Here is a 22,813-nt window from a genome sequence, read left to right as displayed (position 1 = left end):
TGAGCACACGGCACAGGACGATGAGGAATGCATACATTCGGAGTCCGCTGATAAATCAAACGCACAGCCACCTCTTTGTGAAGGACACTCGGGACAATGTCCAGCAGTCACCAGAAAAACAAAGCAGGATGATACGGAAGGAACGACTGATACATTGGTTACGCCTACGGGAAACTAAATGTGTATGCAGATGAATATGTGTATGTAGATGAATATGTGTATTTGTACACGGATATGACTTGAATTTAGGTATGTGATGGTGCAAAGGTAACAAATCTATCTCGCTGGCCGCTATCTTCCACGGGCGTGAGCGTTAATGGCTCTGAGGTATATTCGCCCAACTGAATGCCGGCGCTATTCATCCGAGTACCGTTGTCGACAGGTGAAGGCGAGCGAGGGGTAATAGAATGCGGTGTGGAATGTGCAGTTACTGTAGTGAGATGGCGATAGTCATTCGCCGTCGTCCACAACCTGACCGCGCCATCGTGGCTTCCCGTAGCAAACATGAATGGGTTGTCCGAAGCGTGGTTCCATGCGATACACGTCAGGTCCCCGCCTAGGGCTTGAGCACGGACATGATGAAGAAGCACCGCCGAGTCGCGGTCCCAAATATGTATATCACCAGCTGTTCAATGCTTTTTCAATAATAGGACTTGAGGGGAATCGGAAATAGCGCACCCTTTCCGGCACAAAGCACAAGCTGGTCGTCCTTGCCCCCGAAATAGCTCGGTCCTGCGAAGTCAACTGGCATCTTGGGCATGTAAGTATGACGCAGAGTGAGTCGCGCCTGATCCTTGACCATTTCTAACTTCCACAGCTGGGGAGGTGCCTGGATGTATCCACGAGAGAAACTAAGTAAGATGGCCTAATCGGCAATACATCGACAGACCTTGTTCTCATAAGATACCAGAGCTACTTGTCCATTCTTAGCCAGCGTTATATCCCGAACATCATTGAGCACTGGGGTCTGGCTGTAACAACTCGTCAAGACATGCCTTGCAAGCATCATGTCAATCTCACTTTTCGATAACCTTCGTCTCGACATTGTAAACTAGAAGAGATTAGAGGTCAGAACTCGCGAATAACAATGGCGTACTCACCCAAAAGCTGTTTTTCTACCCGGGACTTGCTAGGATGCAGTCCACCGGGAGAATATAGGATCGGCCCGACGCCCAACAACCGCTGTAGATCGGGAGTGATAGCCACATCATGAATGAACACCCGATTGAAGTGATACGTGTCGAGGACCTGAGGGACCAGAGATTTCAGTGGCATTTCAAAATTGACCTTGATGCACACACATTGCCGTTAAGATCCTGTAAAGAGGCGTGAGTACGTCATAAAGAGGCGCGCGATAACTGCTCACCAATTTGACTACTTCGCTACCCTCAACGGATAGAAATGCTATAGAAGATGAGTTGTCGGTATCACATCCGTGGGTGTCAATCGGGGCCTCACCTTCCCCTCCAGGAAACCACGCAATTGACTGGACATGGTGGTGTCGTTCAATAGTCTTTCGGCACACTCCATCCTACAAATAACGCACAACTCAGTACGGTGCTACTTTTCTCTCCCCTTCAACACACCTCCGTCCAAATTTTAATAGCCCGATTCAGTCTTGTGAGGAGAAGCACACCAGCCGGGGACCTTGTGAAGACGTCAGCAAACCATAAACACGAAGCCACAATAGCGCACCAAGCAACTTGACCGACAAAGCCAGAAGCATGCGCAAGGACGCGATGGGCAACACAAGGTTCCTGCAGAAATGTTATTACCACGCTTCGATCTACCACTAGTACCACATACCCCGATGCGGAAGATGATGGACGTCCGATCCCAGCTGTGGAGAAAACATCAATATTCACATACTCCTCGTGCTGAGAGACCATACCTTGAAGTAGCTAAAAACTTCCCATTAGGTGAGAACTGTAAATGTCTGACGAGTGCTGAGTGCGCAGTCAAATCTTGCGTTGCTTCTAAGCTCTTGAGCTTCGGTATGAGGGAAGCGACTTTGGACCCTCTAAATGTCGCGGTGACACCTATCTCAGACTTCCCCTCTCGATATATCCGAACCCGTGAACACGGACGAGGTCGTTCGTTTCCGCGCGGGAGAAGAAAATGGGTTGCTAGGAGAAGACGTTGCAGATTGGAGCATCATGACTGACCGAATAGCACTTGTTAGACGGTCTCGAGGCGTAATGGGAGAGTTTGACATGCTGCTGAAGGTGGTGGTTGGTAACTCCAAGTTGGGATGTGAAGATCCCTCGGCACTAAATTGTGAGTGTGAGTCCATGGATTGTCGGATGGATGATAGCGGAGGAGGGGGTTCAAGAGGATATGTCATGTTGTGAACAGACTCGCCAGTTGTCAGGTTATCGCCTTGATCTATCGTGGTCGTCCCCATCGACGGAACACGCCTAATTTTGAGTCCTGCAACCTCAACACCCTTTTGCACATATCGCGAGCCCCAGCCAAAAGCTTTACTAACAATCGAGACAAGACGTAGTGCCATAAAGTGTCGCAGAGCATCTTTCAGGACGTCAGAAAGCCACTTCGACCCACGATGATGCACAAAAGTCCATCTCTCGGAGGCAAACCAGGCTGAAACTGCTGCTAGGCCAAATGAAGTGAATGCAGTAAAAACAGTCGTAATTGTAGATGTAACTTTGCCCTAGAGTGCACAGTGAGCAACAAACAAAAAAAGTTGAAAATAGCCCAGAGGATCTCACCTGGTTGGTAGAATACGTGAATAGTACAAGTCCGGCGGAAAAGCAAGCCACAGACATGACCAAAAATACTAGGGGTGATCGTTTAATCCATATCAGTACCCACCACGGTACACGATCACCAGGTGATCGACTGCCCACATTAGCTGGGACCCGCTTTAAGTCCAAGAAGCACTTACTACATGGCTTGTTTCCATGAAAGCCCCAGCAAACTATTAACAGCAGCAGCAATGCTGAATACAAGCGAGGAGAACCAGAACGCATTAACTCCGTCAGACAGGATATCCCCTGTTTGAGCATAGGAGAACTGCAGGGTGGTCGCAGTGACGGCAGAAAAGAACGTGGCCACGGTGGAGAGCGTTAAAAGATTGGCTGCACCATGCTTCTGTGCGAAACGAATGGTCGGGACACCTAGGACGGCGTCAGAGCAATGTCGCTTGGGTAGACCACGGGATAACACACCGACTTCGATGAACATCGATAACGTCCCAGTAATGATGTCAATGTGCTCTCCCATTTCGGCCGTAAGGTCATGCACATAGCGTTGCACAGCAGGGTATTTGAATTGTCCTGGTATAAGAGATTTAGAATCACGACCATTCGACACTTGGAAAGCCTTACCTCTGTAATCTTGTAAACAACATGCCCAGTACTGCCGAAAATTAACCAAGTGACAGGTTAAAAAAAAAAAAAAAAAAAGAGGTGCAAATTCATACCTTCAAATCGCCCTCAAATGACTTTATCGAAGTATTAACAGCCTCATCGGTGAACTCCGGAAATTCGTTCAGGCATTTCAAAAAGGTCATGAGAGCAGTAGCGAAGTTCTCAAACTGCTCTGGGAGGCTCTCAAGATCAAGACTGTCCTCTACGTTAGCTGGAACACGCCCTGGCATGCTCTTCCGTCGTCGAGCTTTGCGTTTTCTATCCATCAGATTGGGATTAACCAAAAATTCGCGCTGCTGACGAGAGACCTTGCGAGGAAAAAGATCTGCCGCATTATCCCGGAAAAGGAAGAGGATTTGAGCAAGACGCTCCCGTAGCCGAAATGCGGAGGAAAGTATTCCGACGGAACTACCGAGTTGTCGAGCAGCATTGGCGAAATTTCTGAGCTGTCAGGGTGAAAAACGCGTCAGCCTAGTGAATCGCGAAGCTTGTTGCACAGTAGTAACCTCTTTGTCGAGACTATTGATCCTCCTGAAGGAAAGTTTAATAGAATTTTGTAGCATTTATGTTGAACGAACTTCTGAAACTTATTAAATGCCTCTGCTCCTGCAACCTGTAGTTGCTCGTCAACAGTCGCTAATCCGGCGTTCAGCCAATTGTACAGTTGTTAAACGATCCTACTCACGAACATCTCTGTCATCCTCAAAGCTTGGATGCTGATCTAAATCTGGAGTGAGTAGTCGATGAGCTGCCTAGACTTGCAAAGGACAGAAAGTTGACCTCGGCCAAGAGATTCAGTCTGGCTGAGCTCATTTAGAGCATTCAGGAGGTTGAACAATGTCTGCCTCCGTTTGGCATCTAATCTTGGAGGATGATCGACGCGGGTTAGATTAATTGTTTCTCCGAGGAGACTGCCTGTGTAGTCTTTGAACTGGCTAGTCGCAGGTGCGGAACCGGTACCTGGGAAGAGGATACACAGGTTCAGCCACGTTTTCGTGTGCAAAATATAAACATTCATACCGCAATACATCTTGTCTGCTATATATACTGTGTTAGCTGTGCAAGTAGCCGTTAAAGATAGTTCCAGTTATGAAAGGTTCGCTAGGACGTGGTTGAAATTCTCGAGGGAGTTCTGGTGGTAGATTGCTAAGGGTATGAAGAACACGCGAGAAATAACGCTGGTCCATTGAAAGGCTCGGCTGCCACGAAAGGAGTTGGGCCCTTCGCTTCCTGCGTTCCGAATTACTCAATTCAGGCGCTCGGCGCTCGCCCAGAATTTGTCTGTAACTGTAAGGCACTACCACTGATACTATCATGATATAGACACTGCTTGAGATGATACACGGCAGATACTGACCTCACTAGTCCCTAGTTTACTTTTCACTGTTTGCTCGCTGTAGTCAACGGCGAGCTTAGGGACCATCTATAAAGTAAGGGAGAATGGTATGGGGGAAACCGTGAGAGACGCGTATTCCGCGTATTCCGGCAGTGTCGGTTGTTTCGGTTGCGTCGGTAAGGTCGCTGAAAAGAGGATCCCATGTGGTTCTGTCAAGCGGAGTTTGAATTTGCAAAAACCGTTGTCCCTTACTATACGAGCTCACTGTCCAAACGTGGGAATTTGTAAAAATTGAGCCACAATGGGATTGGCAAGTGCTCACTGGCCCTCCATTTTGCACAACAACAATGAATTTTATATGTACTGCAACTGTGAATACATAATAAATAGTAAAAATTGAAGGACAACAAGGGATTTTGGGATTTTTGTGGGGAAAAGAGAAAAGAGAACACCAAGCAAGTAGAAAAATGTGAAAAATGCAAAATGCAAAATGCAAAAATGTGAAAATGCAAAATTGCGAAAATATAAAGATGGGAAAAATTGGCAATGGGTAAACAGGGGAATGGGAAGATGGAGAATGGAAAAATAGGGTGAATAGGGAGGATGGGAGGATGGGAGGAAAATAGGAGGACAACAGAAGGATGGGAGAACAATGGGAGGATGGGAGGACAAGAGGAGGACAAGAGGACACAATAGGAGGATGAGAGGACAAGAGGATGGGAGGACAATGGGAGGACAATGGGAGGATGGAAGACAGGAGGACAGACAATGGGACATGGGACATGGGACACGGGACACGGGACATGGGACACGGGACACGGGACACGGGACACGGGACACGGGACAATGGGACATGGGACATGGGACATGGGACATGGGACAATGGGACAGTGGGACACGGGACAACAGGACATGGGACAACAGGACAACAGGACAACGGGACACGGGACAACAGGACAAACAACAGGACAACAGGACAACAGGACAGTGGGACAGTGGGACACAGAACCATGGGACATGGGACACAGGACATGGGAGATAGGAAATCAGATAATTGGGAGGAAGTGTATGAGTCAATAGCATGACACAAACAGTTTGACTGAAGGTTACCTGGGACACTGGCTTGCATCCCGCTGGCCGAGGCACGAGGCCACGGGATTGCAAGCCTGTGTCCCAGGTAACCTTCAGTCAAACTGTTTGTGCAACATCCCATAGCTAAAACAAAACTATATAATATTTTTTAAATGTAAGATGTAAGAATTTATTTATTTCACAAAATTAAATAATATGTAGACACAGTGAGGCAAGGCACCTTTGGTGCCTCCAGCAGAGCATGAAATGCTCTGCTTGCTTCCTGTGCCGAAGGCACAACGGGCTTGGACTCGTCATAAAAGAATGGGAGACCGGTTTTGTGGCTGTGTGTGGGAGACGCGTAGCTCGCTAAAGGCCACATGGGAACGCTTAGCTCGCTTAAACCTCGATTTAGAAATTTCGCGTGGTTCTGTCAATCGGAGTTTCAATTTCAAAAAACCGTTCTCCCTTACTGTCCAAAAATTGGTTAAGCCACAACAAGGGGAGGAACACCAAGCAAATAGAAAAATGTGAAAAATGCGAAAAATGCGAAAATATAAAGATAGGAAAAATGGGCAATGGGTAAACATGGGAATGGGAAGGTGGAGAATGGAGAAATGGGAGGAGGAGGACAGGAGTCTAAGAAGAAAGGGAGAACAGGAGAACAGGAGAACGGGAGATAGGAAAGCAGAAAATAGGACAGAGACACGGGAGAATTTTTTGGGAAGGGCAAGAGTCAACAGCAAGACACTGGCTTGCATCCCGCTGGCCGAGGTACGAGGCCACGGGATTGCAAGCCAGTGTCTTGCTGTTGACTCTTGCCCTTCCCAAAAAATTCTCCCGTGTCCTCTGTCCTCAGAACTAAAATAAAAGTATATAGTATTTTGTAAATGTAATATGTAGACATGTGCCGAAGGCACAACGGGTGTGGGCTAGTTGAGAAAACGTGCAACAAAACGTGTTGGTAACGTTTCTCAGTTTTGTACTAAACAAGTGTGCCGTGGCACCTGAACGTTGAACCACGTGTGTCAATTGCCTCCGCCAACTATTTTAGCCAAAGGCCCTGAAATCGCAGAAAACCGTTGGTCCTGTTCATGGCGACTCTCGTTCGTACGCAACTCGTGCAGCCCGCCGAACAGGACGAAAGCATTCGAACTTCCGTTCCGAAACCATTTCCGACTCCGGAAGAAAGAGAGCAGCTACTTCAGGAAGCACTTCTCGAAGAACTCGCTGAGGAGCAAGTGGAGTATGAAGCCCGTGCCAATGGGCGCGTATCGCAAAGCGTGCTGCAATCGGCGGCAGCGCTACATAATGCAAACCATATCGCACCAGACAGACTACTCGTGAGTGATGGGTACCTCACCGATGTGTCTGCGGATGCTTAGCCCAAAATTTCAGACGGTTATCATGCCATCAATCACTACAGTGCAGAATTCGTGTCTCATGACACTTAATAACTTGTTATCCGTCCCTACAAGATGGCAGCCAATTGTCCCTGACAGGCGCCATTCAATGCCAGCCTCTATGCACTGCACGCAGGCCCCGCAATCATACTCCGCCCTTGAGACACTTGTGTTAAATCTTAGAAATCATGACGGTGGGGAGGCACTACGGGAAGTCCAGGATGACCACGCAGCTCTGCTGGAAGAACTCCGGGATCGAGTCGATGCCCTAGCGCCTTCTATGCACCGACAGGATGCACATTTTGCACAAGTCATAGTATCGCTCCTTCTGGACTTGAACCAGTTGCCTGCAGTTTCTCCTTTAGATTCAGCCCCTCAGGCATCTTCATCCGCTCCTCCTGGCCTTATCACTGGACAGCCCGCTGAGCTTCTCAGTACCCTGAAAAAGCAGCTTGGCGATCTCCAGCTGGAACGGAAGGCAGGGGCAGGCAGTCTCTCCTCGCAATCCCCAATACAAACTGTACAAACCGCGCTTCTTTGGTCCAATATTGATCGCAAACTAGAAACTGTAGCAGCACTTTGTAAAGACCGCGCCGATTCTCATCGTTCCCCCTCCCTAGATCACCTCCCCCCTCAATATGACCACGTAGACCACGACTTCGAGACACCCCCAGAATATGATGCCGAGTATCACCCATCTCCAGAGAAGGCTGACATCCAGCCGCCGACGTCCATGCCATCTCCCAGCATCCCCAACGAGAAACTGCGCATGGATTTCGATGCCGTGACTCTGGCAATCGAGCGTCTGTATCTCGTTGCACCCCAGCTGCACAACCAACGAGTGGAATTGAAGAGCGCCAAGCTCGCCCAAATGGAACGTGCGCGGCTTGAAGGTCCTAAAGTCCAGCCTTCCATAACGAAGGGGAAGCAGAAAGCTTATGATGCGGATATGCGCGATCTCGACCACATGCTTGAGCTCATCGGGAAAGCGTCAGACCGCAAGATGACAGATCAGTCAGTTGTCATGGATAGCAGACGGATGTCCAGGCTTAGGCAAGCAAAGCAGCAGTACGAAGATCAGGTAATTCCAGCTTACTCTGACTGTAGACCGTTGCTTATCGATCCTTTCAGCGAGGTGCATTTGTCGACCATCTTGTCCAACGTTCGGGAGCTGGAAGATTACACGATCAAGATGCCATCCTACAACCCAAAGTCAGAGCACTGGATGAGCTCGTTACGCTACCAGAGTTTATCCGCGAATCAATGCAGGAGGACCCACACGCGTTACGCCAACAAACGATGTCCTCTTCTAGAGATGGGCCTGATGGGGAACCTGTTCCTGACGTTCCGACATCAAGCCACAAGAAGTCACGCAGTCGAAGTATATCCGCTCCACAATGGTTGCGCCCTGCAGCAGAACTTAGCCGGCGGCTGTCTAAGAGTTCCAGTAGACCGGCCTCTTCCCATGGGCAGGTCCAATCTGGAACAGAGCAACAGCAGCAAGGCAAGCGCTAGGACAATGTTGTCGACAAAACTTAACCAGAACTCTACAGGGAGCGCCGCACTCGATATTTCCTACGTCGCCGAATATCACGAGACCTTGAAACATGTCCTAGTCTTCGTGACAGTCTCGGGCGTTCCCGTTGACACTGAGCTGCAGGCTGAAGTGTTGCCAACTTCGTCCAGTGGGACGGAAGGCGACTGGCTGGTGATTAGGAGCTCTTGGGCTTCCTCGCCTCCACTAAGCCTGCCGGTCCGAGTCGCTCCAGGAAAGAAAGATGTCCACATTCGCCAAGGACACTACGAGCTCAAAATCGGGATTGCAAATCCACAGGCGGCGAGGTCCTCTTCACCCGATGAACCTACCCCATTGATGTCTGCTGAGCAACTCATGTCGTTGAAGCCGACATCCTGGTCCTGCATATCCTGCTCGCTTCCCCTTGTCTACAGCCTAAAGTTGACAAAATACCGCGACCTTCCATCAGAGCATTGGGAAGAACTCGTGGATGCCTGGATGTGCCATGCCGACCAAACGCTACATAATCACGTCGCTAAGCATGGCCGCGGGTTCTGGCCTGAGGAGAGCGAGGCTCTGGTTGGATGCAGTTACATTCTCTTCCAACAATCGGCAATTGTATCCAATAATGTCTCCTGCACCGAGCAGCCGCTGGTGAATACGCATTTTCTGTTAAACTCGTGCCATTATAGGACGATCAAGAAGACCGGCGCTGGGCTTCCACCAGCGGCCGCTAGTCGATCGTCGATGCTCTGCTCTGATGCCTTAGAAGCCCTAGCAGGTTTCTTCGTACCGTCAAGTAGTAGGGCATGTGTCGTGAGACTGTGGCAAGTTTCGCTTTCGGTTGATACAAAGCGTCCAATATTGAACGTGGGGCAACTCGCGAGTCACTCTTTCAAACAACTCTCTTCACTGAGGACCATGTGATGGGGGCTACGCTTGAGGGCACAATTTTTCTTCTCTTTTTCCGGTTTCTTTGTCGATGGTGAACTGATTTATTCTCTTCAGCGAGGTGAGGAGTCGTGGCTGGCACGATGCATATGTGGCGCAATAATTGGTCGGCGGCATGAACGACACAGTCCCGACGGTACGGCTTCAGCAATGTACCGTTTGTTCAAGTATGCAGTGCGACCAATCAGCCATATAGCAGAGTTCGTAGTCGTCCAGTATACCTATACCAGTGTGCTAACTGCCTTACAGACTTCCCCGATTCCCGATGTCTGCATTCATCATGCAAGACATGCTCGAGCACGTATCTGCCCATGCAACATACCGCTTCGTAATCTCTGATGAAGAAGAGGAGCGGCCGCGACTTCTGGTTCGTGTCATCTTTCATTACGTTGTTTACTTTGCTCAATCCGCGTTAGATATGGCTGTTCAAGCCGAGGATACGTGTCTCGTATATGCTCCCCGCGCCATACCTTCTTCCGAAACAGGGCTCCATCGACGCGTCAAAAGTTTTGTACAGGATTCTGGGCCCATCATCATCAACGATTGCTTTGAAAGAGTGCGTAATCTCTGATTAACACTACATCGTCCCTCTGACATCGTCTACATAGCCTACTGGCTCGATACCCAGGGTTCCCTCAAGCGGAGCACCTCTTCTACCCGATTGATGTTTGTCGGAAGCTCGCAGGACTCTTGACGGAGAGCACGCATTCGTATCCAGAGAACATAAAGACGATGACGGGCTTGGATGTTGGCTGGTTGAATCGTGGATCATGATAGGTGGATATCGCACTTTCTTGTTCTTACATCAACTCGAGGGGTGTTTATCGAATACGGATGCTCGTTTTATAATATGTACTCTAATAAGTCAAACAACATCCGCGTAGGTCCCTACCGCAAGCACCTACGTATGCAATGCTGTTTCGCTCCTTACCATGGTACCGACGCTTTAGAGGATTCGTCCGCTACTTTACCGATACGCTTCGAGGAGAAGTATTCAAGTCGCCAACAGGTAACAGACAAGGCTGATCACGGCAATCAGGACAAGGTCATACGCAGAAGCAATGCTTTGGATTCGCTGCGTGCAGTGCAGAACAAACTACAGTTCTCAAGCAACCCCAAGCAAACTCGAAGCACGTGGAGAAGTACGTCCTACAGATTAAGTATACGATATAAATATGCAGTGGTGGTACATAATGAGGCATGCGAAACTGAGATACGTGGGGTGTATTACACCTCTTGGCTGTCGAGACTTTGTTTCTTGCTCTTTGCAGGAAGGAGCTATAGGAGGCATTTAGATGGATTGAGCAGCTAGCAGAAGAATGACGTACTGCAGGGTTGATGTAAGGTACAACACCACCCTCCGAGATAATCACATCTCCGAGCAGTTTACTCAACCTGAGGACGAAGTAAGCCAAGACTGCGACAAATGAACCAATATAGGGCTCACTCTTCATCATTACGAATAGCGAGTTGAAGGTGACGAGGATTGATACGACGTTTCTTGTTGTCACGAGCTGCATTTCCGGCCAACTCCAAGATTTCAGCCGACAAGTACTCAAGTACGGCAGCAAGGTATACTACGGAACATGCGTCAAATCCAATGCGAGGCTAGTAGACTTGGCAACCTACCGGGAGCACCAGACCCAATGCGCTTGCTGACGTTGGCTCTCCTCAACATGCGATGGATACGGCTGACTGGAAACTGGAGGCCAGCTCTAGTGGAACGGGACGTAGACTTGGAATCTTCATTTTTGACCTTGCCGCTGGCCTTACCCTTGCCACTTGACTTTGCAGAAGGCATGATGAATGGAAATATGTAGTGGTGAAGGCAAGTTGTAAGTTGAGTGGGTTTGAGGTACTTACCACGACTGAGTAACGCTGTATTTATATGCTCGACGCGCGCCACAATCAACAAAGACGCGTCTGAGCCAAACTAAGTGTAAAGTCACGTGAGGGTATATATAGGAGGTGTCGCGGATTGCTCTCGCACCTCCTTAACGTTGCAACCCCCACTACCTGCATCGCTCTTCGCACTATTGAGTTATCAATCAATCTTAATTGTTCGATTAACACCGCGATGCCACCTAAACCCACTTCGACTGGTGGTAAGGCACCTGCCTCTGGCGCTGCAGCCAAGACCCCTGTCAAAACCACTGAGGGTACTAAAGCTGCGAAGAAGACCTCTAAGACTGCCACAGCTCCAGCTCCTGGTGAGGAAAAGAAGAAGCGGAAGAAAGTCCGCAAGGAAACTTACTCTTCCTACATCTACAAGGGTGAATGACATGTTTTATTAGAAAGTTCTTGGTCTGACGCGTTTTTCAAAGTGCTCAAGCAGGTACACGCAGACACCGGCATATCTAATAAAGCTATGGCCATCTTGAACTCGTTTGTCAACGATATCTTCGAGCGGATTGCTACGGAAGCTTCGAGTATGTACCCTTCACTTTGTCTGGATCGCAGTTAACTGTTGTTTTTAGAACTCGCTGCGTATTCCAAGAAATCAACAATTTCATCCCGTGAAATACAAACAGCGGTCCGTCTCATACTTCCCGGCGAGCTTGCTAAGCATGCCATTTCTGAGGGCACAAAATCTGTGACCAAGGTGAGATTTATGTCGGTCTTGTTTACAACCAGTTGCTAACAGGTGGGGCAGTTCTCGAGCTCTGGCGGCAAGTGAAGAACCCTCCTCTGTTATCAGCTGTATCGTTAGGCATTGTATTTTTTTTTATGATTATCTTTATTGGGATCTAGTATTTGAGCGATGGCTTCTCCAGTCCAAAATATCTCGAGTCGGAAAGTGATACTCTGAGAGCACCACTTGTATGCGAGACGTTGACACCTTGATTTAGATCTAGGTTCTTCCGATATCTGGTTTAAGTGCCCAGCATGCTGCTAACATGATTATCTAGACCATTTACGTCTGGCCCCATTTTGGATGATCTAAGTACATTTTCCTTGGCTTACTTGGTGCAGCACATACAAACGACGTCCAGAATCCCAGCTTCCTAAAGTGCCCAAGTCAAGGTTACAACTTCATTTTTCCTAATATCCATCCGATGATATGTCAACCCCCCCCCGGCAAGAACCACTCACTCCGAGAAACTCACCTGTGGACTCCAGACCTGAACTTCCTCTTTATTTTTGATGTTTGAGGACTTTCAAACACATCTATGGAATACCCTTCTATCTTAATATCTTTGACATTGCGAGGTCGAAAGGGCATTTCAGACATGTGAAGGGCGGCCGCCCTCGAGGTATCAATCCGGGTAGTGCTCATAGTGGGAACGCGTGACTGCGAGCGGAATGAGCCTCCCGGACTTGTGTTGAGCTGCTATCTGGCGTATAGCGCCAATCATCGTCATCAGATCGCCCTTCTGATCCATCCCATTAAACATCCCATCAAACATCTCCCTCCCGTTCTTCATCCACTTTTTACGCTCCTTATCATACAATCCTTCTTCACAGATCTTATCCATCGTAACTTTCGTGAGATCATCCAGCACATCTCACGTATGCGAGGGATTCGCATGCTTGCCATCAGGTAATCCAACAGGTCTTGGGCTTCTGACATTTTTAAAGATTTAAAGATTGGCGAAGAGTAGTGGGGCACACGGAGAACTTGGGCTGAAGACGAAGGCGATTGTCGTCAGGGAATCCAGATGAGGCAGGCTATCGAGGAATATTCTTATTCTCAGAAGAATTTATTATGAGACCCCTGAATCTTGGCAAACGTAAACGCTATCTTGATCAGTTGTGTTGTTGCAGTCTGATTTAATCATAATCGTTGGCTGTTGAACTCGTAATGCCCAACTCTCATGAAGTGGTTTCACAATCCAGTGGTTGCAGCGCTGACGGTACTTGCTCGATCCAAATACTACTTACGCCAGTACTGACGAATCGGATGGATCCGAAGCAGATAATGAGTCTGGGCCTGCAGAATGAAGTGACTATCTTAGTACGAGTCAATTACTGCGTGTCCTTCTCCTACAACATCAACTCCGACGTGTCATATCGATTGGGCCATGAGGCTCTGAGCCCTTCGTTGCGCTTGAAGCTTGAATCAGCTTCTGCAGCTTAGTACGTTCAAGAATGAAATGGACGGAGATGAAGCAATTTATTCGTGAAGTTGTCGAGGAAGCAATCAGGGTTACCACAAACGAGCTGCACGAGGTCATGGTGGTCCACTGCAAGTCCACTGATCTTCGAATGCAACGCGGTCGATGATCAAGCTCAAGGTTCACTCAACCATGCATATGAATGAATTCCTTGCGGATGGTTAACAACTTGATAATACCCGTTTCTCTCCGGAGCTTCAAAACACGATCATATAAATATATTTCAAACCCAGGCTCAGCTAGATGTTCTGGAGGTTGAAACGTCGACACTCCACTCTCTGGTAAAGACAGATAACTGCTCATCGCTGACGTTTAATTGCGCCCCATCGCGGTACCTAGCCTGAGAGGTACTGAGATTACAAAGGTGAATATTCTATCGTAAGTCCTGACAATTTGTGTAATTTGCAAACCTAAAACGACCGTGACGCGACTGAAACGCGACTTCCATCTTCGTTGACTTTTGTGGGGTCGATTGAGTCAGGATAGTACTGGCCGTTAGCTCGATCCGGGCGCTAGCGAGATCGCCAAGTACTGGGGCCATTCCTTCGTGGCCCGGCGGTGTGGCCTCTGAAATACTTATCTTGACCAAACAGTGTCCGGTTAATCGAGCCAGTACTAAGCACCAACCTTGCACGGACGTGTACGTAGCCGTCTCATGTTCTTCTGGATCTGGACTCGTTCATTCAAGTTGTAATTATTGGTATCACCTGCCATCACGTATACGTCACCGCGAGTTGTCGGCCAGCCAGCATCGCCGAAAAAATTGCCGGTTAGTTCCTTGCTAGCTCATAACAATGGAATTGTTAGCAAGTCGCTAGATGTCGATCAAATAATGCCGTGGCAACACCAACATTCACGTCAATGTCTCTTAGTCGCACAATGAGCTTGGCAGCAAGCAAACACTTGGAGTCGCGTCGGATTTTTGTCGACCGGGGTTGGAAGTAATTGCCCATGACTCTCAACTTGGAGGTCTCAATCGAAGGGTGGGTAGTTTGATGACGCTAAACTTTTACCCTATCTTCCTTCGTTATGTCCGGCCAGGAAAAACTACTTATACCCGGCTCAAGATTGCCTGCTAGTCTCTGCCAGTGCGGACGAAAATTTCGTGAACCATTAGACATTCATATGAGCCCCGAGCCCCACACGATGGCAAGCCACACGGTCCCCACCACTTGGCACCATCTCACCGTAGTTATTGTATTCTTATAGGAAATAATTCTAGGCACAACAATTGTTTCACAATATGGCAGTTGCGCGAAACGCACCATGTACCCCTGAAGCGGATTGAATCGTGCCGAAGGTCCGGAATAAGTTACGTTGTCGCCAGTTGTGACATCACAAGGCACGGCTAACAGCGTCGGACGACGACCCTCGGAACTTTGGACCAGGCTTTCATGTGTATACGAATGATACGGGTCCCCTCAGGAGTACCGGCCCGCGTGAACATGCACTCTAGACCAGGGTTGCCCCAGAAAGTCCGTCTAACGATATTAGTGATAAGCACATTGCCCGTATATGATTTATCTAATCGTTATACGGTTCCATGACTCTCGGCGCGTTAGCTTGGAAAGGGTTGACTAGAAGAACTTCTGATACGCATACGAATTCGAAGTCAGTATCATCGAGCGAATGCAAATATATGACTAACTTCACGATATGACCGGGGGTTTCACAAAAGCTAGTTTGAGACGAGATTTGCGGGGAAATCCCACTGCAAATACAACCTGCTCGTCACTTCCTGCCATGCTTCGTCTTCCTTATCCCGATCGTGAATGAAAAAATAGATTGAGTTGCTGCCTTGGTTAACCGCTTCCTCCACCGATGGGGCCGCAGATCACAGGGTGGACATCCTAGATTGACTCAGAAGCATCCATCTAGCTCCACAGGTGGTCTCGTCGCCCTATACACACGTGCAACCCCGAGTCGGATGATAATGCCAGCGATATCTGTGTCAATTAGGACCTGACACCACAGCTCACCCTTCTTCGTTTCCTCATAAACACCGAAGGGAAATCGTTCATAGAGGTTCGTCCCCTCATTTAAATTTTACTTTTGCTAGAAGTGCCACGTACTCGTGATTCGACTAGGCCGTAGCCGAATAGCAACCCTGGACCTACCACGACCCGCCTGTTCCAAATTGAACGATGCCAGTATGCAGTGCATCGTAACGCATGGCCCAGTCAACGTCATCCTGAATTTTGGTTTGGTTGAATTTAGTTTACACGACCTGTTTGCGCATTTTCAATGTTCATCATTTTGATCAAGTTTGCCCATTGCAATGGAGATTAAAAACGTACGAGAATGAATTACGGCGGTGGTCATATGGTCTGCCAGTACCATTGAGGGTTGCTAACCTAGCTGCAGCCACCTGGCTGGTTTGTACTAAGTACTGCTCTTCGGTGTCGGGTTGTAATACTGCAGCAGAACATTTCAAGCGGGAACAGTGAACACGCGCTCAATATAGTTACCAGGTGATGGTCATGACAGACTCCTGTCAGCGTATGAACAACATCCTGATCACTGTCTCTTTATCCGGAAGACACGGCCCGTCGGCAAAACTGGGAATGTGAGCTGCAACATATCGTGTCACCCACTGTTGTACTGGTTACTACGATTCGAGCCGGGCACTAATTAGAACTCACCTGACTTTGCCCCAACAGATTATGTTGCGCTTAAACTATAATATATGAAGTTGAATCAATGAAATTGGTGGAGAAAATGGCTGGGATCTGTGCTAAGGTGTGACAGAGTAGGACAAAGTTAGAAGTCACATGAACAACTCTCCGTCAGGTTTGCCGATTTCTTTTCTAGTCTTAAACCCGCCACCGGCGTCACCGAGTAAACATGATCGGCGTTCGGGCCTGAGGGAAGATAGGCTATCTTTGGGAGCTGGTAGGCGCTCGCCATACTAACATGGGCAAGCAGCCAGCCCAAAACACTGGGAAATTGGATGAACTAACCCTATGATATCTACTGTGGAACACGCTTTATCCCATGATCCATGTCCGAAAGGTGATATAGCTTTCTGCTCTCGTTGACACGGCAACATGCCCGTCGTGGTTGATGCAAACCTAGCATACAGACTTCATCTACAAGTGCTTCTCGGATACGTAGATTTTACAACCTCTCGACTTCTCCGTCTTGTCGTGAGAACGATGGCAGTCTTGTCCTAACGACCCATCCAGCCCTAAGAACGATGCATGAGTAGGGTTCTGATGCCAAGTTACGGAATGTACATACACCATCGACAAGCAAAAGTTCGCCACAGACGTATTGACTTGCGCTACTGGCGAGGAATACGACCGGACCAGCAAAGTCTTCAGGATTACCCCATCTCCCTGCGGGTATCCGCTCCGATATCTGTCTGAAACGTGTTGGGTCTGCTAGCAGCCTTTCGTTCCTACAGGCGTATCAGAAGGCCGTCAGACCGGTAAACAAAATGTAGACGCCAAAGTGCCGAATGACAAGAGTTCGAGAAGGGAGTAAAATTTGTGAAACGAAGGCCCGGTCGGCAGGAAGATGACAACCATGCTAGACAGTAACTAGCGTCACGGGTCCGCGCACAAGAGGGGTAAACGCCAAGAGATAACAAGAAAAGGTACACGTACATATCTGTGGCGATATACCCCGGACAAATGCCGTTTACTTGGACGTTATGCTGGCTCCATTCATTACTGAGAGCCTTCGTGAGTTGGCCGAGAGCACCCTTCGCGGCAGCATAAGCCGGGACGGTAAGGCCGCCTTGGAATGTCAGCAGGGAACAAAAATTAATGATCTTCCCCCTCCTAAGCGGAACCATATGTTGACCCGCCGCTTGCGATAGAAGCCACACAGACTTGAGGTTTACATCGAGAACCTGAGAATGGAGGGAAATATGTACAAGTTGAGAATTTGATACCAGGCAAGGTTTGAGTAGAAAAACCCACATCATCCCAATCCTTCTCCGAGAAATCGACACTCGGTGATCTCCGCTGAATTCCAGCACAGTTGACCAGGACATGAATATTACCGCCCATGAGTTCTAGTGCCTTGGGGAAAAGTTCCTTGACAGAATTCAAGTCTCCCAAGTCGCAATAAACGACTTGCACGTTCGCGCCTAGCGCACGAATGGTATTCACTGTGGTCATATTCGGCTCTGTATTCGGAGAGGAATGACGCTGAACAAGACATATTGAGGCACCCGCTTGAGCTAAAGCTAGTGCGCAAGCGGCACCTATGCCTGTAATTAGTTGCGCGGTACGTTGAACAGGTCGAATTTGCCGTAATTAGTTGAATATAACGATGGGCGAGGAACAAGTACATCACCTCTGGTAGCTCCAGTGATGAGGACATTCTGGCCTGCCAAAGAAAATAATTGTGGAGATGGAAGAGAGGGTGTTGGGTCCATTTTGAGAGATATTTCACATGAATGATTGGAGACTCGCCTGGATTTTTATATTCTTGGGATGTGCGTATATGTTCGGAGTAACAGCGAGATTTGATTTTACCCCGCATCGGCTCACGACCCGAGGTACCGGCAGCGAGACTTCGATAAATGATTTTATAAAAATGGAGATTATAAATTATTTGTCACGGAGATCCCCGATTTGGCTATATACTATTAGAAAAGGCAACCTGTCACATGTGACATTGTGTTATCAGGTGTTGTTATTGATTCGCATTTTGCAAATACGGATACGGTTAAACGGACCGGAGGGATCCTTCCTAATGTGGTTGAATGATAAGTTCGTATTATATCGAGATGCAGTTCTCCCTCACGAGATTGCTCCTTCTTGCAACTTTATATTGCATATATAAGGGTCCCGGTTGGTACAACGATGTACATCCCTTACCACTTCCCCTCCATCCACCACAAATATGTCCCCCGTCGCGCTTCAGGTGCAGCGTGCAGTCGTCCTTCATGGTGCTAAAGATCTTCGTCTCGAAGAACGTCCGTTCTGGCCTCCTCATTACAACCACGTACAAGTAGCAGTGCGCTCAACCGGACTATGCGGAAGTGACTGTGAGTCATTTTTGCGTCCTAAAAGTTTTTGCTCTGAACAAAGTATTCTAGTGCACTATTATCTGGAGGGTCGGAATGGTGATTTCGCACTCCAAGCACCTCTCGTCCTCGGCCATGAATCGGCGGGTGTTATCACTGCTGTCGGTCCGGGTGTGAAGAATCTTATTCCTGGACAACGCGTTGCAATCGAGGCCGGTATAATGTGCACAGAGTGCAGTTATTGCCAGGCTGGCCGCTACAATCTTTGTAAGGGTATGCGCTTCGCCAGCAGCGCGAAGACCTTCCCTCATCTCGACGGGACCCTACAAGACCGGATGAACCATCCGGCGCACGTTATTCATCCGTGGGCCATCAATTTTAATGTTACCCCATACACTTCTAACTCCACATCAGACTTCCTGATAACTGCAGCTTCGAACAAGCCGCCTTGGCTGAACCGCTGTCAGTTTTGATACACGCCGGTAGACGAGCCAATCTTGGTTCAGGTCAGCGTGTTCTCGTGTTTGGTGTGGGTTCCATTGGTGTCCTCGCTTGTGCACTATCCAACGCATATGGTGCCTCGCGGGTCGTTGCCGTTGACATCAATGAAGCGCGACTGAACTTCGTGAAGTCGCACGGTTTCGCTTCACAAACGTACTGCTTGCCTATGGGCGATAAGGCTAAAACAACCGAAGACCAGCTTCGACGTGCAAAAGACAACATCACGGCTGCCTTGCTCAAATTCAACGAGCCTGAAGGCTTTGACGTAGTCTTCGAATGCACGGGCGCTGAGCCCTGCATTCAGATGTCGATTTACGTAAGTTGATGATCGAAGTTTTCGACCAGCGCTTACTCGCGACTTTCCAGGCTGCTGTTGCTGGTGGCAAAGTTATGCTGGTCGGAATGGGATCACGAAATGTCATGCTTCCGCTCTCCGCGGCAGCCCTGCGTGAAGTAGACATTCACGGGTCCTTCCGTTACGCCAACACATACCCTGAGGCTATCAAGCTGCTCGCATCAGGTAAACTTCGCAATATCGAAAAACTTGTAACACACCGCGTCCCCTTGGAAGATACTGCTCGAGCTTTTGAATTATTAGCTCGCGGCAAAGACGAGGATGGAAATATGGTTATCAAGATTATGGTTGGACCTTCATCATAATTCTCGCACGTCTGTTGTCGTTTCATCTTTATACCTAGAGGACGGACTAAGAGGTGCACGCGTTGTAGTGTAGCTTTCATATTTCAGCACAGGCATCTCGTATTATTTTACGGGGCATTTGTATGTTATTTACGCGCCCCTTTGTTCAAACGCACAATAAACGCATTCGAACTCGATGATCTTTACTTCCAATGTCATCGTGTATATACCTGGACATATTTACATTACAGCAGGTGAAGCGACTCAACCGAAACGAAGTGCGACCTCATTTGGGCTTCGAATTTTGAAACGAACCAAATGAAAGGCAGACCCGCAGGCAGGCCATGCAGATCCTTTGGTGTACAATGCTCAATTGACTTAAGTTTCATGGAAGGCACGCCTCTCAATGTGCTCAGCGATTTACACCGCCGACGCGTTCTTCAGGCCTCAGTTTCAAGCCGGCGGCTTTGTATGTTCGGTTCCGTGGTTGGTGAGCAGCTTTGGTAATAAGCATTCCGTCGATCCGTAACATGTACTCATCATGCAAAGTTTGTATGAATCTAACTTTTCAAGTTTCTCCCGTCGACTTCTGCCACCATACCCAAGTGAGACTCATCAATGCCCAAATAACTGCATCTAACTTGATATGCTGTAGTCCTTACAGGCTTGTACAATCAAATCCTTCGGGAAACTGAGTCCGTGCCGGCATGAGAGCTTCGTTTTTTTTCCAAGGTAGCGTGCAAGTAGGAGATGTGCTCACTGGCATCTCCTTGCTGTGAGCTGGTAAGATGTTCATCGCAACAAATACAAGTGGCAGACTTTAACTTCTATGCGCTAAAAACAAAGTACTTGATTCTATTCCGATGAGAAAACCGATGCTAACTCCCAGTATCGAACGAGATCGCGACGAGGTAAGTAAGTTCACGCTCGTGACGTTCGGGTTCCCTCAGAGCATCACTCTGATCCTCTTCAGGTGCCACTGGCGGCCTGGGAACCTGGGGGCTTGGGTGAGATTATACAGAGTTCTACAGTGATGGTGTGTGCAGCAACTTGAAGGATTCGTGATCGTTTATGCGTGCGCGAGTCAATAGTGACGATGAACAGAGGAATACGCAGTAGAATGTGGTCGCTGCAGGACTCGGGGCCTGCGCTTGAGCACTGAGCACCCAGTGGGACAAGCCGCTGTCCCACGCGAAAACCTATCGTTGAGTCGAACATCACTTACATGCAAAGAAACTATAATGATAGCCAAGTTCAGCTCAAGAGTTGAACGATTACCTGTTATTGGCGGATCAAGCGCTTTCGTTGCTGTTCCTCAACAAGACATAACGAATTGAATCAAACTGCCTGAAAATTCGAATCGAAGCGAGTCACCTCGAGGCCACTTCACTTCGCCGACGATGCTACTGGGACCTGGGTCGAACATTTTGACCCTCACGGAATGCACTTACCTCTTTTGTCACACCGCGGAAAGGCTTCCATGCTACAGGTCCATGAGAAGCGCGCGTCTTCTTCTCCCGCGATGATTGAGAGGCCCTACAAGTGTACAAGGAAAGGAAGCCGAAGGTTTGTCCTTTGCGGGCTTGCAGCGGAGGCAAATTTAAGTCTGAGAAGTTCCATGCGCTAAGAGCGCAGGAACGCGGGGGTGAATCTTCAATAGCAATTCGTGCTAATTCAGGTGCGCATAAATTCCGTCCTGGGTAACTGCTATCGTTTTGGTGGTTGTAAATTCCCCTTAGCTTATACGTGCCCTCAGGAGGACCGGGGCCGAAGTCGATGAGAAAAAGAAGGACGAGCAACGTTGCACTATTGAACCAATGATGGTTCGTGATGTAGTACGACAGCTGTCAGAGCCATTACTCACATGAGCTTAATGATCCGTTTCATACATTCGTTGTTCCGATCCACGGATTTGATTTCACTGTTGCAGCGAAAATTTGATGTCCAGGTCCGCGCCACCGAGAGAAAAGGTATGAAGGCATGGAGACTATCCACGTACTTTCGATGCTATATCGGTCACTGAGAGAAGCAGCGGAGGGGACGGATATCGCGAGTGTGTCGCGGCGTGTGCGAAACGGGTCAGATGAGAGAATAAGGGATGTCAAATGAGTATGTAGGGAAGAAGTAGCAGTGTTGGGCTGGTGGCTGGTCAGCCAAGACTACTTGTCGAAATAGCCAATGATTTCAGCCTTGGGATTGCAATAACCTCGCACTTGAATCAAGCATGTGAGTAAATCTAACCTGCTATATGCCTCTATGCTCACATGCATATCACATTACCGGCAAGTTGAACCCAGGGCTTCAAGCTTGTTAGGGTGCATGCGTATGTACCAGGCTTATCTTTTACACATTCCGAAGTCGCCCATTGGCAGAATCAAGTAAAAATAAAGGTCAGAAGCTGCGTGTCCGGGGATCGTGCGCGTCTCACGGCTGACGCGAACTCCACAACAAGATACGGCCTATGCCAGCCTATGCCAATGAGAGGTTAGACCGGTCATCAAGTGTTGTGACCGCAATGAATCTATCTCGGAATTACTACACTACCTGAATTTGACCTGAATGAAGTTACGTTTTCCAGTCTGGACTCGGGTACGGCCATTTCCGCTGATGGCACTGCTGCCTTGATCCTGCACGCTGCCAGTGCTGCGTAGAACTTCAATATTCGATCGCGGAACATCGTTTTTCGACTTCCACGTTATCAGCCTCGGCGGGCTAACGATGTTCATACAGTCATTAGACTCAATACACCCGACAGGTGGATAGGACAGTCTGGACCATGGAGTCATGCAGGCCGGGCTTCGCCTAGAAGGTCCAATTCCCATAGGCGTCGCTCTCCGCTGCGTTCTTCCTTATAATGGCTACCGTCGTTGGTATTTGACCAACAATTGGCAAAGTATGCGTGGCATGTGCA

The 22,813-nt window shown here is 48.5% G+C and overlaps 6 protein-coding genes across 6 annotated transcripts; 3 read left to right on the top strand and 3 right to left on the bottom strand.

Moving 5' to 3' along the window:
* Nucleotides 1-139: 139 nt before the first annotated feature.
* Nucleotides 140-4,419, bottom strand: EDB91DRAFT_1314780 (quinon protein alcohol dehydrogenase-like superfamily; the record flags this gene model as incomplete). The annotated part of the gene is made up of 22 exons (XM_041325153.1): nucleotides 140-625; nucleotides 679-829; nucleotides 890-971; nucleotides 1,021-1,051; nucleotides 1,101-1,248; nucleotides 1,302-1,316; nucleotides 1,367-1,531; nucleotides 1,587-1,647; nucleotides 1,696-1,757; nucleotides 1,807-1,840; nucleotides 1,892-2,020; nucleotides 2,088-2,671; nucleotides 2,730-2,859; nucleotides 2,906-3,137; nucleotides 3,189-3,296; nucleotides 3,348-3,378; nucleotides 3,443-3,835; nucleotides 3,896-3,920; nucleotides 3,968-4,025; nucleotides 4,075-4,116; nucleotides 4,170-4,349; nucleotides 4,410-4,419. The coding sequence occupies 22 exons, from the start codon at nucleotides 4,417-4,419 to the stop codon at nucleotides 246-248; spliced, it is 3,051 nt and encodes a 1,016-aa protein (XP_041180625.1). The 3' UTR covers nucleotides 140-245.
* Nucleotides 4,420-7,320: 2,901 nt separating this feature from the next.
* On the top strand, nucleotides 7,321-10,440 carry EDB91DRAFT_1047731 (HECT-like ubiquitin-conjugating enzyme-binding-domain-containing protein; the record flags this gene model as incomplete). The annotated part of the gene is made up of 8 exons (XM_041313340.1): nucleotides 7,321-8,280; nucleotides 8,331-8,672; nucleotides 8,743-9,386; nucleotides 9,537-9,585; nucleotides 9,724-9,866; nucleotides 9,916-10,033; nucleotides 10,083-10,222; nucleotides 10,275-10,440. The coding sequence occupies 8 exons, from the start codon at nucleotides 7,321-7,323 to the stop codon at nucleotides 10,438-10,440; spliced, it is 2,562 nt and encodes an 853-aa protein (XP_041180624.1).
* A 453-nt stretch (nucleotides 10,441-10,893) lies between these two features.
* Nucleotides 10,894-11,467, bottom strand: EDB91DRAFT_1079287 (histone-fold-containing protein; the record flags this gene model as incomplete). Its single annotated transcript, XM_041315111.1, has 4 exons — nucleotides 10,894-10,944; nucleotides 10,995-11,061; nucleotides 11,114-11,243; nucleotides 11,296-11,467. The coding sequence occupies 4 exons, from the start codon at nucleotides 11,465-11,467 to the stop codon at nucleotides 10,894-10,896; spliced, it is 420 nt and encodes a 139-aa protein (XP_041180623.1).
* A 276-nt stretch (nucleotides 11,468-11,743) lies between these two features.
* Nucleotides 11,744-12,343, top strand: EDB91DRAFT_1235673 (histone-fold-containing protein; the record flags this gene model as incomplete). Its single annotated transcript, XM_041321345.1, has 4 exons — nucleotides 11,744-11,939; nucleotides 11,991-12,095; nucleotides 12,144-12,268; nucleotides 12,320-12,343. The coding sequence occupies 4 exons, from the start codon at nucleotides 11,744-11,746 to the stop codon at nucleotides 12,341-12,343; spliced, it is 450 nt and encodes a 149-aa protein (XP_041180622.1).
* Nucleotides 12,344-16,630: 4,287 nt separating this feature from the next.
* EDB91DRAFT_1113223 (uncharacterized protein) lies at nucleotides 16,631-18,318 on the bottom strand. The gene is made up of 5 exons (XM_041317842.1): nucleotides 18,087-18,318; nucleotides 17,708-18,000; nucleotides 17,390-17,637; nucleotides 17,022-17,181; nucleotides 16,631-16,968 (listed from the first exon to the last, which is right to left on the bottom strand). The coding sequence occupies exons 1-5, from the start codon at nucleotides 18,166-18,168 to the stop codon at nucleotides 16,951-16,953; spliced, it is 801 nt and encodes a 266-aa protein (XP_041180621.1). The 5' UTR covers nucleotides 18,169-18,318; the 3' UTR covers nucleotides 16,631-16,950.
* A 206-nt stretch (nucleotides 18,319-18,524) lies between these two features.
* EDB91DRAFT_1334558 (chaperonin 10-like protein) lies at nucleotides 18,525-19,923 on the top strand (the record flags this gene model as incomplete). The annotated part of the gene is made up of 4 exons (XM_041325455.1): nucleotides 18,525-18,783; nucleotides 18,835-19,126; nucleotides 19,177-19,579; nucleotides 19,609-19,923. Exons 1-4 carry the CDS (start codon nucleotides 18,639-18,641, stop codon nucleotides 19,921-19,923), a joined length of 1,155 nt encoding a protein of 384 aa, XP_041180620.1. The 5' UTR covers nucleotides 18,525-18,638.
* Between the last annotated feature and the right edge of the window lie 2,890 nt (nucleotides 19,924-22,813).

Source organism: Suillus paluster, assembly GCF_016628075.1.
Source record: "Suillus paluster strain FC165 chromosome Unknown EDB91scaffold_9, whole genome shotgun sequence".
Lineage (NCBI taxonomy): Eukaryota > Fungi > Basidiomycota > Agaricomycetes > Boletales > Suillaceae > Suillus > Suillus paluster.
Note: the sequence above shows the minus strand (reverse complement) of the source record. Positions and strands in the feature narration are given on the sequence as shown.

What these genes read in the sequence shown, in the direction of transcription:
- EDB91DRAFT_1113223 (XM_041317842.1), bottom strand. Translation starts at nt 18,168, where the DNA reads ATGGACCCAACACCCTCTCTTCCATCTCCACAATTATTTTCTTTGGCA. An exon ending in CATCACTGGAGCTACCAGAG is followed by an intron (nt 18,001 to 18,086) that starts GTGATGTACTTG and finishes AACTAATTACAG; the next exon opens with GCATAGGTGCCGCTTGCGCA. An exon ending in CGGAGAAGGATTGGGATGAT is followed by an intron (nt 17,638 to 17,707) that starts GTGGGTTTTTCT and finishes CTCCATTCTCAG; the next exon opens with GTTCTCGATGTAAACCTCAA.